The sequence below is a fragment of the Coregonus clupeaformis genome, unplaced genomic scaffold, assembly GCF_020615455.1.
Source record: "Coregonus clupeaformis isolate EN_2021a unplaced genomic scaffold, ASM2061545v1 scaf0663, whole genome shotgun sequence".
In the NCBI taxonomy this organism is placed as follows: Eukaryota; Metazoa; Chordata; class Actinopteri; order Salmoniformes; family Salmonidae; genus Coregonus; species Coregonus clupeaformis.
The window spans coordinates 61,578-76,904 of NW_025534118.1; the positions used below are offsets into that span (position 1 = coordinate 61,578).

The window sequence follows — 15,327 nt, forward strand, 5'->3', positions numbered from 1 at the left end:
GGGTACGTGCTGGGTGTGAAAAGATTGACCTTACAGTTTTCACAGATGAAGGCCTGTCAAAAGATGGATACCGGGAAGACGTCGAGAGACTGGCCCTGCAGTCTGAACCTAGAGAGACAATGGAATAGATTTAGCCTGGTTAAACTATTGTTTAGTTCAGCGTTCAGTCTGGTTTAACCAGGCTAGAATAGTTCATTTATACCAAACACAAAACGTGTGCGTGCGTGTAGGTAGTCAGTGGGCGGGCGGTCACTCAATGTGTGGCATACGATACAGTGTAAGTAACAGATCATACTACTATCACAATACTATCAACATTACTATGACACTACTACTAATGTTCTCTCCATACCACACACCCCAACCTGGACTTGCCTCGGTCAACTATGTCATCCTCCTCCTCCTCCTCTTCCTCCTTTTCTTCCTCCTCTTTGACAATCACATTGAATGTTGGTTCTCTTGCCTCACTGAGGCCTGGAAGATCATCTGGTTCCAACTCAGACTTGTCAACAGCACCTGAGGATGGAATAGAATTAGGGTTGTGTATGTATGTCTCTATAAGCTTGGCACATCTAGCCACTGGGATTTTTGCCCATTCTTCAAGGCAAAACTGCCCCAGCTCCTTCAAGTTGGATGGGTTCTGCTGGTGTACAGCAATCTTTAAGCCATAACACAGATTCTCAATTGGATTGAGGTCTGGGCTTTGACTAGGCCATTCCAAGACATTTAAATGTTTCCCCTTAAACCACTCGAGTGTTGCTTTAGCAGTATGCTTAGGGTCATTGTCCTGCTGGAAGGTGAACCTTCGTCGCAGTCTCAAATCTCTGGAAGACTGAAACAGGTTTCCCTCAAGAATTTCCCTGTATTTAGCGGCATCCATCATTCCTTCAATTCTGACCAGTTTCCCAGTCCCTGCCGATGAAAAACATTGCATGCTGCCACCACCATGCTTCACTGTGGGGATGGTGTTCTCGGGGTGATGAGAGGTGTTGGGTTTGCGCCAGACATAGCATTTTCCTTGATGGCCAAAAAGCTCAACCAGAGTACCTTCTTCCATATGTTTGGAGAGTCTCCCACATGCCTTTTGGCGAACACCAAACGTGTTTGCTTATTTTTTTCTTTAAGTAATAGATTTTTTCTGGCAACTCTTCCTTAAAGCCCAGCTCTGTGGAGTGTACGGCTTAAAGTGGTCCTATGGACAGATACTCCAATCTCCGCTGTGGAGGTTTTCAGCTCCTTCAGGGTTATCTTTGGTCTCTTTGTTGCCTCTCTGATTAATGCCCTCCTTGCCTGGTCCGTGAGTTTTGGTGGGCGGCCCTCTCTTGGCAGGTTTGTTGTGGTGCCATATTCTTTCAATTTTTTAATAATGGATTTAATAGTGCTTCGTGGGATGTTCAAAGTTTCTGATATTTTTTTATAACCCAACCCTGATCTGTACTTCTCCACAACTTTGTCCCTGATCTGTTTGGAGAGCTCCATGGTCTTCATGGTGCCGCTTGCTTGGTGGTGCCCCTTGCTTAGTGTTGTTGCAGACTCTGGTGCCTTTCAGAACAGGTGTATATATACTGAGATCATGTGACAGATCACGTGACACTTAGATTGCACACAGGTGGACTTTATTTAACTAATTATGTGACTTCTGAAGGTAATTGGTTGCACCAGATCTTATTTAGGGGCTTCATAGCAAAGGGGGTGAATACATATGCACGCACCACTTTTCCGTTATTTATGTTTTAGAATTTTTTGAAACAAGTTATTTTTTTCATTTCACTTCACCAATTTGGACTATTTTGTGTATGTCCATTACATGGAATCCAAATAAAAACCCATTTAAATTACAGGTTGTAACGCAACAAAATAGGAAAAACGCCAAGGGGGATGAATACTTTTGCAAGGCACTGAATGTATACATTAGATGACTGACCGGGGGCGCTGTTCTGAAGTCACCTTCCGCCATTATGGTACACCTTATAAGGAACAGCCTCCATAGGAAATAATGGGAATGTACAGTATTTCAATGTCATGTTTCAAGGACAAACATCTATGCATTTAAGCATTTCTTTATATTTGCTTTAGTAGTGGGGACTGCAACATAAGAACTCAATTTAAAAAATCCTAAATGTTTTTATATTCTCCATTTTATTAAGAAATGATTGGCTTCCGTTCAGTTCATACAATACTATGTATTGTTTAAGAAAAGTATGTATTAGTGTCCGGAATAAAAAAACAAGACAAAAAAACTAACATGTAGCTTACCTCTACACTACAAAACAACACAATGTCGATCTATAATCTAAAGCTGGATTAGTTAATGCATGATCCCATAATAATGTTTTCAGTATTGCTGACCAATTTAAGATCAATCTGATCTAAAGTTACTCCCCCATAAAATGAAATGGCAATAAATGAGTTAGAACAATAAACCTAGCTAGTAACTGGTTCACTCAGACTGTAAAAAAAACACTGGGTTCACTGGTGGCCTTATCATGTAATGTAGTAGTACTAGGCTGTTGCTATCATTAACTGCATTCATTGTCAATGCACAATATTTGTTCAACAGTTGTGAAAGGACTATTAGAAAATCCATAAGAACAGCAGTTACATTGTACACAGGTATCACCACTTTATCCATGTCAATGGGTTTGTAAACTAGGCGCTTACACGGACGTTTGCTTACGTGCGTTGCCATGGTTACACAGTACCGCAAGCTGCCAGGAGCAGTCTGTCTCTATAAAATTGACCAAAAATTACATTTTCTACACTATTCATTTCGATACTTACATATGAAAAGTTTTCACACATACCCAGTGGCGGCTCCTGAAAAAATTCTCAGGAGGGGCAATTTTTCTGATGATTTAGGTGACCTACACACATTTTTAAAAAGATATGTCCAGCAACAACATGAAGACAGGGGCAGCATATAAGTCAATACCAGAAGCATTTATTGACTGATCTCAAAAGTGTTGGCTTACAAAAGCAAAATAAGTTATCACAGTAAAAATAATCAAGGGTGTTCTTTCACATTCCTCAACACTGCATAAACAATATGTATGGCTTTGTAAAAATGAACAACCATATTCTGGCCAATTGTATAGATTTGTAAATATGAACAACCATATTCTGGCCAATTGTATAGATTTGTAAAAATGAACATGAACAGATTTTTTATTTTTTTGAATGGCAGTACCTTTCAAACATGTCTGCTTGCAGTAAGGTAGCACTCACAAGGTGGCCAGAGAAAGAGAACCTTTCTTTGGTGTGATCCAGGATGGTGTTGCAGACCTCTTCAGACAGCCTCTGCTTCTCCTCTTCTCTCAAAGCTGTTCTGGGTCTTTTGGCTCCTGTTGCTTCTTGCAGCTGCTGTTGAGAGGAGTCCCTGAAGGCAAACAGACCAATGTGTTTGTTGGCTTTGTACAGTATTGTTGTCTATGTGATGCACAGGTATATGCAATGTATCCATGTATAGTACAAATACTTCAGTTCCACTTAAAATGGGCAGGGATGCATAAAGTCTTTAGTGTTTAAGTTAGCCTTTGTGTCTCACATAGCCTGGATGTTCAGCACAGTATACAGTGGTGCTCATAAGCTTATGATCCCATGCTAAAGTTGACTAAAAAGAGGAATAAAAAAGAAAAGAAAATTGGTGTCCTTAAAGGTTGGATTTTCCAACTTTTTTAATTAAGTCATTAAGATCAATTTCCAAAAGATGATTTTTTTATTTTTTTATTCCTCTTTTAGTCAGCTTTAGAATGTGTTCATACACTTATGAGCACCACTGTACAGTACACATAGTATATAAAATAAGATAGATTACACCACTGGCCATATATAATGACAATAATGTAATTTCAAACAGAAATGCAGTCTCCTTTCATGCATACATTTTCAAATAAAGCTCTGCTTTGAGAAAGATCGAATGATATTGTTTAATCTTTATCTTACCTTATGGCCTGCACACTGCTTGCGAAGCTGTCGAGGGCACGTTTGATAAAGACAGCATCGATGTCCTTATTCTGTAGCTTCTGGTACGGTGGGCTGGTCAAATGAACCCAATGAACCCGTCCGGATGGCTTCAAAACATTCTATGAGGTCGTCTCGATTCTCGTAGACAGTGTTCACGACTCTGCTGTTGCTAACCTCATCGTTGTGGCGGCGGACAGCTAGCCTGTATCCCTCATCCAGTTGAGTGGCAATATTCACTCTCACCAAAGCAGACAATCTCAAACAGCTATCAATGTGGGTCTTTGACAGCTCATTTTTCTTAATCTTTTCTGAAAGATGGTGCATGTCGGTTACACCAGTCGCTGTCCAAGCGTTGCTGTCTGCCGTTCATGGTTACGTTACGTTACGTATGACGAAAGCGCGTAAGTGCAAGCCCTCAGACACCCATAGAGAATGTATTGAAAGCTCAGAAATTTGAAAAAAAATATTTTACATTAGAGGCTATGAGAGACTTCTGGGCGATTTTCAACCTGACTGAAATCGCCCCAAAACGGGCGGGGACATTTGAAGCACGACTTTAGCCTGATTGGACATTTAGTGGCTGGCAGATCAGACGTGAACACTGAACTACTGTTGCCATGATATAATTGATTAGAAAAAAAATCCCTTCCTTTTCCCGTTTGGCAGTGCGTCGCCCATATCGCCCTATTGAACACACCGCCCATGCACATACCTTGAATTGGTGCTGGCTGCATCCATATGCCGCACATCGTGGCATTGTTGACACGTTGTTGGCTATTTTAATGTCGGGATATAGTTTTTCCCTGATTCACTTCCATTAATCAAAGCCCCGAAAGGATGAGTATGATAACGGCGGCTCGGTGGCTTCAAAGGCTCTTACTGGCCTAAACAGAGGCAAAATGTTCAAGGTTATTATTGCAGAACTGATGCTTGCAGACAGACAAGACAAGACAGACAAGACAGAGGGCTACTAGATACAATTAGCAATGATACACGTATATGTGGAGACAAAGGTGAAATGATAACGGCGGAAATATTACGGTTTATTGTTGAACATGTTGGCACTATTTCACTCACCAAAAATACCAGCTTCTGATGTTAGCAGCACTGCATCAAACAAAACAGCCTAACTGACCGCAGCACAAATAGAACGTCACTTCCGGTTTAAGCTAATGGACGGAAGTTTACAGTCCTACTGGATCTCAACATTTTCTTGTTTCATTACTCGGTCGAACAGGTGACGATAAGGACATTTCAACTTTTAAATGTGAGTTTGAGCTGTTGAATATGTGTGATTAAAGCATGCAAGGCTTATCGAGGAGTAGGAATCTTCGGTACTGCCGTTAGCTTGTTTTGTTACTACCTATCTAGTTGCTAGCTGGCTGACAGCTAACCTAACAGGCGTAAAATAAACTAATGAGACGGTTATATTAATCGCGGTGTGTTTTGCACCGGCTGAAAGGTGATTACGCTCTATTTGGAACCGAGTTGCCTCCCTGGCGATAGCCAGGTGCCCCGCTCTGTTTTGACAGCTAAGTAGGCTCAAAACAAAAATTTGCATAATTATTTAGCACGTGTAGTAATTAGTAGAATTCTGTGCTTTCTCATGCAAAAGTTATTGTTTTTAATAAAAACGCTTTATCTGCCTTCCCAATGAAAATTAGTTCGAAAATCCTAACATTTATGGAAATAGATGTATGTTCTGGATGATGCACCATGCTGCCTTGTAAACAACATGACCGAGTGATGCAGATTACTTTTCGATTTGAGAGAGGCGCTCCTCCCTCCCAGCTTTCACCTGATAAAATGACGGGCCCTGTTCAACCCGGGCCAGCGTAAAATAACTCTCTCACTGGTCTTGACGAGAAGGAAAAACAACTGTCGGGGGAGGTTCTCTTCTGCACTGTTCAACCAATCCAGTAAATGTCGAAGAGGAGTGTCGCCTTGTTAACGGTATGTGCAATCTGGGATCCTTGGGACGTCCCGGTCTCCCCCAAATTGAAGTTCACATTTAAAATGGTTATGGTTAGGGTAGGGACGTCCAAAGGATCCCAGATAGTACTGACCCCTTCTTAACGTCCAAAAGCGTAATTCGCATCACAGGCTTGCGTTTTCCGTTTCCCCTGAAAACTGGAACATCCGGTTGTTAGGGACTCGGATCCCGTATGAGCTTATGTGTCGAATACATTACGTTGGTACAGGTGTCAAGTTTATGGGCATGTGGCAGCAGTGTGTAGGAGGTAGGTTCCTAGGTGTGAGAAGTGTGCAGAAGGGCATGGGACAAAGTAATGTGTAGCATTGGGGAAATAAGCGGTATGTGTTCATTGTAGCGGTGCCCATCAGTAACGGTGTATGGGTAAAATCACTGGGGAAGAAAAAAAACAACCTATGTGTTGTGATAATTGCGTTGTTTGCTCTATAACCTGTTAATTGATATGCCTTGCGACCGTGATATATAGGCCTGAAGGCCGAGACAATAAGAAGACACAGTGGCAGAATAAAATCAACCACACCTTTGTTTCATCACGAAACCGGAAAGCAACCTCTGTCCGGTGAAGTCCACAAAGCTTATTGCATGTAAAAAACAGTTACATGACCTACTGCATGGTCAAGCAAGTAATGTTTCTGTCATTTTCGGACTACTAAAAACTATTGATTTAGAACCACGGAGAGTTACCCCAAGTCGCAAAGACAACAGGAGCTCCCTCCACTATTCCAGCAACATTTCAACTTAGACATTTCAACATAGTTAGCTAGCCACCGGAGGACAACAACACAACAAGATGCAACAATTCAAGTTGTTTCTGTCAATGATGTATGCTCTCAATGCGATTTGACAGGAGTGACGCCAAATCCAACCTGGCTTCACTTGACACTTTTTTTTGGTGTGCCAGGACCATTTACAGTTGAGCTCACTCAGTTTAGCTCAACACTGATTGGCTATTATTTTTTACTTTTTTTATCAAGGGAGGCCAAATGCTTGCTGGCTTCCCTTGCATTCAATGCTACAGGCGGAAACAATGTCATACTCTTTTTGTTCAGACAGCATCAGATAGATGGCTTACAGAGACAGGGGCGCTGTTTCGCTCGCTCGGATGCTTTCTCCGGTGAGATACATTCAGCCTCTTGCGAATTGAAGGACAATTATGAAACACAGAGAGATGAAAGATAAATAATGTTAATTTTTTATTGGTAAATTTTTTGCGGGGGAAGCCTGGCTTCCCTTGGCATCCATGAATACACGCCACTGGTGCCCAAAGGGCTGGGGATCAGAAATGTCTGGTGCGAAAAAGGCAGGTTGAGGTTACCAGGGTTAGAGTAGAGCAGAGGGTGTCGTTGATGTGGATTTTTACATTGATATGGATTTTTTAGATTGGTACAGCACCGTTGCTAGGCAATAACTTAATTAGTTCCTCTCACTAGGTTTGTGTGTGTGTAAAATGGGCATCTGACCTATCATCGGATCAAATTCTACAGTTATCTTATCAGTGACTGAAACCAGACTGTGACCCTGTGGCTCTCCTTAGGCATATCCCTGGAATGAGCCAGGGTTGAACAGAGTTCAGGCTAAACCCTTTGTCTCTCCTTGGGCGTCTTCTTGATTAATTACAGCATGACGGGGTGGGAGAGAGGGGTTGGGCTTGGGTATGTTTGAGAGATTGATTGTGGACCTACCATGTCCACAATCAATCTCCAGGTCAAGACAGGGTGAGCCAGGGTTGAACAGAGTTCAAACTGAATACATAGAACAAGGGGAAGTCAGATTTCGCCACTATCATAGACTAAGGAAGTGGGCGGAGTGGTCAAGAGGTGGAAACTGGAGACAGGGGTGGGGGAACCCAAGAGGGAGGGGTTAAGCTAAAATGTATGTAAAATGACTATATAAGCTGAGAGCTGAGAGGTGGAAGGGAAATGCTCTGCAGACCACTCGGCTTTCTCCATTGTAATAAAGTCTATCTTAATTCTACAAAAACTCTGGAAATACTTTGGTTCTTTGATCAGTATAAGGACAAATATGCCACAACATAATATGCTGAGGCAGTGAAGATAGTTGAGGAAGATGGATAAAGGGGGAGGGATCCTGAGAGGATTCGTGTGAGTTGCAGATCTGTATCAGTATAGAGGGATAGGCCAACGAGTGATACATGCTTCAGTAAGATTGGCTTTTTAGCGTTCATAGCAATGGTTATCAACTGTACTGCAGGGATGGAATGTAAGAAGAGTTTTGACATCAGAAGAGTTACATGGTGTGTTGAGTGGTGGTGTCCCGTCCTTTCAGGCTGTTGGCCTGTAGGACTAGAAATGTTTAAATAGTGGAGTAGGGTGGTGGGTTTTTAATGAGGGTTAGATGGTAGGGTATTGGTTGATTTCTTTCCCTTTTTTCAAGCAAAGTATAACGGAGTTATACTCTAGTCTAGTTGGTGGCAGTAATGCAACATTTATTGGATGCCAACCGCCGTTAAACCTCATCGAAGAAGAAGAAGTTGGGGACTCTGCAGAGGCTAGCTGCCAGCTAACGTTGGCCTAAAATCTTGATTGATAGCTACTAGCTAGTTGGCTTTCTAACCGTAGGAGGCCTAATATCGTCAGGAACCAATATACACAATCAGTTAGGAAAGCAAAGGCTAACCTTTTCAAACAGAAATTTGCATCCTGTAGCACTAACTCCAAAAAGTGTTGGGACACTGTAAAGTCCATGGAGAATAAGAGCACCTCCTCCCACTGAGGCTAGGAAACACTGTCACCACCGATAAATCTACGATAATCGAAAATTTCAACTAGCATTTTGCTACGGCTGGCCATGCTTTCCACCTGGCTACCCCTACCCCGGCCACCAGCTCTGCACCCTCCGCTGCAAAATCTGGACCCCTACAAATCAGCTGGGCTAGACAATCTGGACCCTTTCTGTTATGATGAGTTTTTCGGGTATCAAAGAAATCAAGGATGCAAGGATGTACTTAGACACTTTGTAGACAGTTTAATGCATATGTTTAATGATCAGTACCGGGTTAGATACACCAAAGGACAGAGCTTTGCCTTTTGACGTTTCCAACTAACTTGAACAAAGAAGACACTCTACCTTATATACCTTTGGCTCTCCTTCCTTTCACATACATCTGGTAACCATCATAGCACTCCCTTTCTCTGTTGTTATTACCCTTTGCCCCAGGTCACTACATCCTGTCCATCAATCACACTACCCTGACCATCACTAATCTACTTTGACATAAGGAATGTAGACTCAGTGGAACCAAACCACTTATCTAGTAACTCTACCTCTGTCCTCACAATACTATGACATTTCATCATTACACTTTCTTTCTAAAATTAGCCGCCGAAATTGTCGCAACCCCTATCACCAGCCTGTTCAACCTCTATTTCGTATCGTCTGAGATCCCCAGAGATTGGAAAGCTGCCGCGGTCATCCCCCTCTTCAAAGATCCAAACTGTTACAGACCTATATCCATCCTGCCCTGCCTTTCGAAAGTATTTGAAAGCCAAGTTAACAAACAGATCACCGACCATTTAGAATCCCACCGTACCTTCTCCGCTATGCAATCTGGTTTCCAAGCTGGTCATGGGTGTACCTCAGCCACGCTTAAGGTCCTAAATGATATAATAACCGCGATTGATAAAAGACAGTACTGTGCAGCCGTCTTCATTGACCTGGCCAAGGCTTTTGACTCTGTCAATCACCGCATTCTTATGCTCTTCAATCGAACGCTGCTTGCACCCGCCTGCCCGACTAGAATCACTACTCTCGGCGGCTCTGACTTAGAATATGTGGACAACTACAAATACCTAGGTGTCTGGTTAGACTGTAAACTCTCCTTCCAGACTCACATTAAGCATCTCCAATCCAAAGTTAAATCTAGAATCGGCTTCCTATTTCGTAACAAAGCCTCCTTCACTCATGCTGCTAAACATGCCCTCGTAAAACTGACTATCCTACCAATCCTTGACTTCGGTGATGTCATTTACAAAATAGCTTCCAACACTCTACTCAGCAAATTGGATGTAGTCTATCACAGTGCCATCCGTTTTGTCTCCAAAGCCCCATATACTACCCACCATTGTGACCTGTACGCTCTCGTTGGCTGGCCCTCACTACATATTCGTCGCCAAACCCACTGGCTCCAGGTCATCTATAAATCCCTTCTAGGCAAATCCCTGCCTTATCTTAGCTCATTGGTCACCATAGCAACACCCACCCGTAGTATGCGTTCCAGCAGGTATATCTCACTGGTCATCCCCAAAGCCAACACCTCCTTTGGTTGCCATTCCTTCCAGTTCTCTGCTGCAAATGACTGGAACGAACTGCAAAAATCTCTGAAGCTGGAGACCCTTATCTCCCTCACTATCTTTAAGCATCAGTTGTCAGATCAGCTTACCGATCACTGCACCTGTACACAGCCCATCTGTAATTAGCCCACCCAACTACCTCATCCCCATATTGTTATTTACATTGTTATTTATTTTGCTCATTTGCACCCCAGTATCTCTATTTGCACATCATCTTCTGCACATCTATCACTCCAGTGTTAATACTAAATTATAATTGTAATTTTTTTGCACTATGGCCTATTTATTGCCTTACCTCCATAACTTACTACATTTGCACACACTGTATATAGATTTTCTATTGTGTTATTGACTGTACGTTTTGTTTATTCCATATGTAACTCTGTGTTGTTGTTGTTTTTTCCGCACTGCTTTGCTTTATCTTGGCCAGGTCGCAGTTGTAAATGAGAACTTGTTTTCAACTGGCTTACCTGGTTAAATAAAGGTTAAATAAAATAAATACATAAAAATCGTGATTGATAGCTACTAGCTAGTTGGCTTTCTAACTGTAGTAGCATTTTTTACCAATCGTCCCCATTATATAGTATTTACTCTGAGGTAAAACTAGACCACATGGCTTATAGGTAGGTCCCTGTGTTTTGATTAATCTAGCTAGTAGCTATCAATCATGTACTTAGAACGTGGTAATTTCATAGCTAGGTAGAAAACAACTTTAGAAAACCATTTTATGTATTGTAGCTTGTACTATCAAGCTATGTGGAACTCAACCTCTACTGTTTGGGCCTGTTTTAACCACACTAGCTACAAATCCACCTCATAGCCTACCAAGTCTGAAGAGGAGGAGAAGATGGAAGTTAAAGAAGAGAAGGAGGTAGAGAAGAGAGCAGTCAAAGAGGAGATTGAGGAGAGAGTAGTCAAAAAGAAGGTGGAGGAGAGAGCAGTCAAAGAGGAGGTGGAGGAGAGAGCAGTCAAAGAGGAGGTGGAGGAGAGAGCAGTCAAAGAGGAGGTGGAGGAGAGAGCAGTCAAAGAGGAGGTGGAGGAGAGAGCAGTCAAGGAGGAGGTGGAGGAGAGAGCAGTCAAAGAGGAGGTGGAGGAGAGAGCAGTCAAAGAGGAGGTGGAGGAGAGAGCAGTCAAAGAGGAGGTGGAGGAGAGAGCAGTCAAAGAGGAGGTGGAGGAGAGAGAAGTCGAAGAAGAAGAAGAAGAGGAGACAGAAGTCAAAGAAGAAGAAGAGGAGATTGAAGTCCAGGAGGAAGTGGAGGAGAGTGGAGTACAAGAAGAAGAGGAGAACAGGGATGTGTCTGCTCCAGATCTAGAGGAAGAGGAGGAAGAAGTAGATCGTATCAGTGACCCAGGTAAGTTCAGGTGTGGAGTACGGAGAGAGGTTGGTGCCTTGGATCTAGAGGAAGAAGTAGATCGTATCAGTGACCCAGGTAAGTTCAGGTGTGGAGTACGGAGAGAGGTTGGTGCCTTGGATCTAGAGGAAGAAGTAGATAGTATCAGTGACCCAGGTAAGTTCAGGTGTGGAGTACGGAGAGAGGTTGGAGCCTTGGATCTAGAGGAAGAAGTAGATAGTATCAGTGATCCAGGTAAGTTCAGGTGTTTTCAGGGGATTCCAAAACTATTATTGTGCTTCTACTTGCATCTTTTAAAGTAACTGTCTAGATTTTCCAGATTTCTATGAAATATGACCTATAATTATTTACAATATGAGTGAAATCATTTTCCTTCCAAAATACGAATATAGGACGAGTCAACAACATTATTTGGGTATGCGTTAACAGAATAGTAACTTTTAAAAGTGAGATTTCTTCTGGACAGTTACTTTAAAATTCCCATTCGATGCTCTGTTCCTGATTCTAACCACATACAGTGCATTCGGAAAGTATTCAGACCCATTTACTTTTTACACACTTTGTTACATTACAGCCTTATTCTAAAATTGATTAAATTGTTATTTCCCCCCCTCATCAATCTACACACAATACCCCATAATGACAAAGCAAAAACAGATTTTTAGACATTTTTGCAGATTTATAAAAATAAAAAAAACTGAAATCACATTTACATAAGTATTCACACCCTTTACTCTGTACTTTGTTGAAGCACCTTTGGCAGCGATTACAGCCTTGAGTCTTCTTTGGTATGACGCTACAAGCTTGACACACCTGTATTTGAGGAGTTTCTCCCATTCTTCTCTGCAGATCCTCTCAAGCTCTGTCAGGTTGAATGGGGAGCGTCGCTGCACAGCTATTTTCAGGTCTCTCCAGAGATGTTAGATCAGGTTCAAGTCCAGGCTCTGGCTGGGCCACTCAAGGACATTCAGAGACTTGTCCCAAAGCCACTCCTGTGTTGTCTTGGCTGTGTGCTTAGGGTCGTTGTCCTGTTGGAAGGTGAACCTTCGCCCCCAGTCTGAGGTCCTGAGTGCTCTGGAGCAGGTTTTCGTCAAGGATCTCTTTGTACTTTGATCCGTTAATCTTTCCCTCGATCCTGACTAGTCTCCCAGTCCCTGCCGCTGAAAGACATCCCCACAGCATGATGCTGCCACCACCGTGCATCACCATAGGGATGGTGCCAGGTTTCCTCCAGACTTCACACTTGGCATTCAGGCCAAAGAGTTCAATCTTGGTTTCATCAGACCAGAGAATCTTGTTTCTCATGGTCTGAGAGTCCTTTAGGTGCCTTGTGGCAAACTTTTACTGAGGAGTGGCTTCCATCTGGCCACTCTACCATAAAGGCCTGATTGGTGAAGTGCTGCAGAGATGGTTGTCCTTCTGGAAGGTTCACCCATCTCCACAGAGGAACTCTGGAGCTCTGTCAGAGTGACCATCAGGTTCTTGGTCACCTCCCTGCTCAGTTTGGCCGGGCGGCCAGCTCTAGGAAGAGTCTTGGTGGTTCCAAACTTCTTCCATTTAAAGAATGATGGAGGCCACTGTGTTCTTGCCTACTTTCAATGCTGCAGACATTTTTTGGTACCCTTCTGTGTAGATTGATGAGGGGAAAAAGTAATTTAATCAATTTTAGAATAAAGCTGTAATGTAACAATGTGGAAAAAGTCAAGGTGTCTGAATACTTTCCGAATGCACTGTATCTGTCCATCTGTTCCTGATTCTAACACAATATCTGTCCATAATCCCACAGGAGAGAGCTCCAACCCAGGTTCAGATAGCGATCCCAGTACCACAGCATCAGGATACCATAAACAACACAGACAGAGGAACTCAAGACAGAAACATCACCACTGCATGGACTGCTCCACTAGTTTCTATGAGCCAGATGAGTTGAGAAGGCACACTTGTAGGCCCCACCCCTGCTCAGATTGCAGAGGCAGTTTTATTTGTCCCACTCACCTCAAATCAAAACAGACTCACAAAAGGAAGAAGACTTACCCGTGTGGCCAATGTGGGAAGAGTTTTAGTTGGTTAGACTCCCTTAAGAAACATCAGAGAACACACAGTGGACAGAAGCCGTACCACTGCTCTCAGTGTGAGAAGAGTTTCAGTCTGGTAGGAAACCTAAAGAAACACCAGCTCACTCACACAGGGGAGAAGCCTTACCACTGCTCTCAGTGTGAGAAGACTTTCAGTCTGGTAGGAAACCTAAAGAAACACCTGCTCACTCACACAGGAGAAAACCCTTACCAATGCGCTGTGTGTGGGAAGGGTTTCAGTCAGTCTTATCGACTAAAGTCACACCAGATAACTCACTCAGGAGAGAAACCATACAGCTGTGATCATTGTGGGAAGAGTTTTAAATTGGAAGGAAGCCTTAAGAGTCATCAGAGAATACACAGTGGAGAGAAGCCCCACCACTGCTCTCAGTGTGGGAAGGCTTTCAGTCAGGCAGGAGACCTAAAGAAACATCAGAGAATGCACACAGGGGAGAAGCCTTTCCACTGCTCTCAGTGTGGGAAGAGTTTCAGTGAGTTAGGGAACTTAAAGAGACACCAGAAAATTCACACAGAAGAGAAACCATACAGCTGTGGTCATTGTGGGAAGAGTTTTAAATTGGAAGGAAGCCTTAAGAGTCATCAGAGAATACACACACGGGAGAAGCCTTACCACTGCTCCCAATGTGGGAAGAGCTTCAACTATTCAGGAAGCCTTAAGGAACATCAGCGAATACACACACGGGAGAAGCCTTACCACTGCTCCCAATGTGGGAAGAGCTTCAGTGAGGAAGGAAATCTAAAGCAACCCCAGAGAATACACACAGGAGAGAAACCACACAGCTCTGATCAGCGTGGGAGTTGTTTTAAATGCGAAGGAAGCCTGAAAGAACACCAGGAGGCAGTGCGCAGTGCAGTGCCTGATCCTGGCCTCATAATGGAGTTGCCAAGCTGGGCAACTGCATATCTAACTAAGATTGACTGACTGTTTTGGTCATTATTCTGTTAACCCTTATTTTGAATAAAGTTTTATATTCAACACATTGTTAAGACAGCTGGAAACAGAGTGGAAGACAGGCAAGAGGGAGAGCAGTAGGAACACTAGACTCTGCACATTATCCTGTGAAACCTCATGTTCTTTTCCATTATTCTCATGAAATGAAAATGTACTAAAGAGTATTAATTATGCCATGAGGTCACATTTGAATTAAAGTGTTGTTGTTTTTTCTTCCAGAAATCCATTGTTTCTATCTGCATAAATCAATACTAGAAATATTACATTAGTCCTTTAACAAGGTACCATAACAAGTTACTTTTTGTATTTTGAGTAATAATAACTATAGCCACTGTGGTCAGCAATGCATTACTTTCAGAATGTATAGTAATTCCTCAGTCAAGCAGGGAATTTCAAACACAGATTCAACCAGATAGACCAGGGAGGTTTTCCAGTGGTTCTCAAAGAAGGGCACCTATTGGTAGATGGGTAAAAAAAAGAAGCAGACATTGAAAATCCATTTGAACATGGTGAAGTTATTAACTACACTTTGGATGGTGTATCAATACATCCAGTCACTACAAAGATACAGGCGTCCTTCCTAACTGAGTTGCTGGAGAAGAAGGAAACCGCTCAGTCATTTCACTATGAGGCCAATGGTGGCTTTAAAAACAGTTACAGA

General features: G+C 42.7%; 1 protein-coding gene and 1 long non-coding RNA gene across 2 annotated transcripts; one reads left to right on the forward strand and one right to left on the reverse strand.

Annotated features, from left to right (window-relative positions):
* Window positions 1-388: 388 nt before the first annotated feature.
* On the reverse strand, window positions 389-5,118 carry LOC121546338. Its single transcript, XR_005996368.2, has 3 exons — window positions 5,041-5,118; window positions 4,676-4,847; window positions 389-516 (listed from the first exon to the last, which is right to left on the reverse strand). It is a non-coding gene; the product is annotated as an uncharacterized LOC121546338 (long non-coding RNA).
* Window positions 5,119-11,507: 6,389 nt separating this feature from the next.
* Window positions 11,508-15,112, forward strand: LOC123485376 (zinc finger protein 239-like). The gene is made up of 2 exons (XM_045216285.1): window positions 11,508-11,618; window positions 13,405-15,112. The coding sequence occupies exon 2, from the start codon at window positions 13,509-13,511 to the stop codon at window positions 14,634-14,636; it is 1,128 nt and encodes a 375-aa protein (XP_045072220.1). The 5' UTR covers window positions 11,508-11,618; window positions 13,405-13,508; the 3' UTR covers window positions 14,637-15,112.
* The last annotated feature ends 215 nt before the right edge of the window (window positions 15,113-15,327 follow it).

Bases quoted from the DNA above. Each gene is read 5' to 3' on its own strand.
- LOC123485376 (XM_045216285.1), top strand. From the start codon at position 13,509: ATGGACTGCTCCACTAGTTTCTATGAGCCAGATGAGTTGAGAAGGCAC.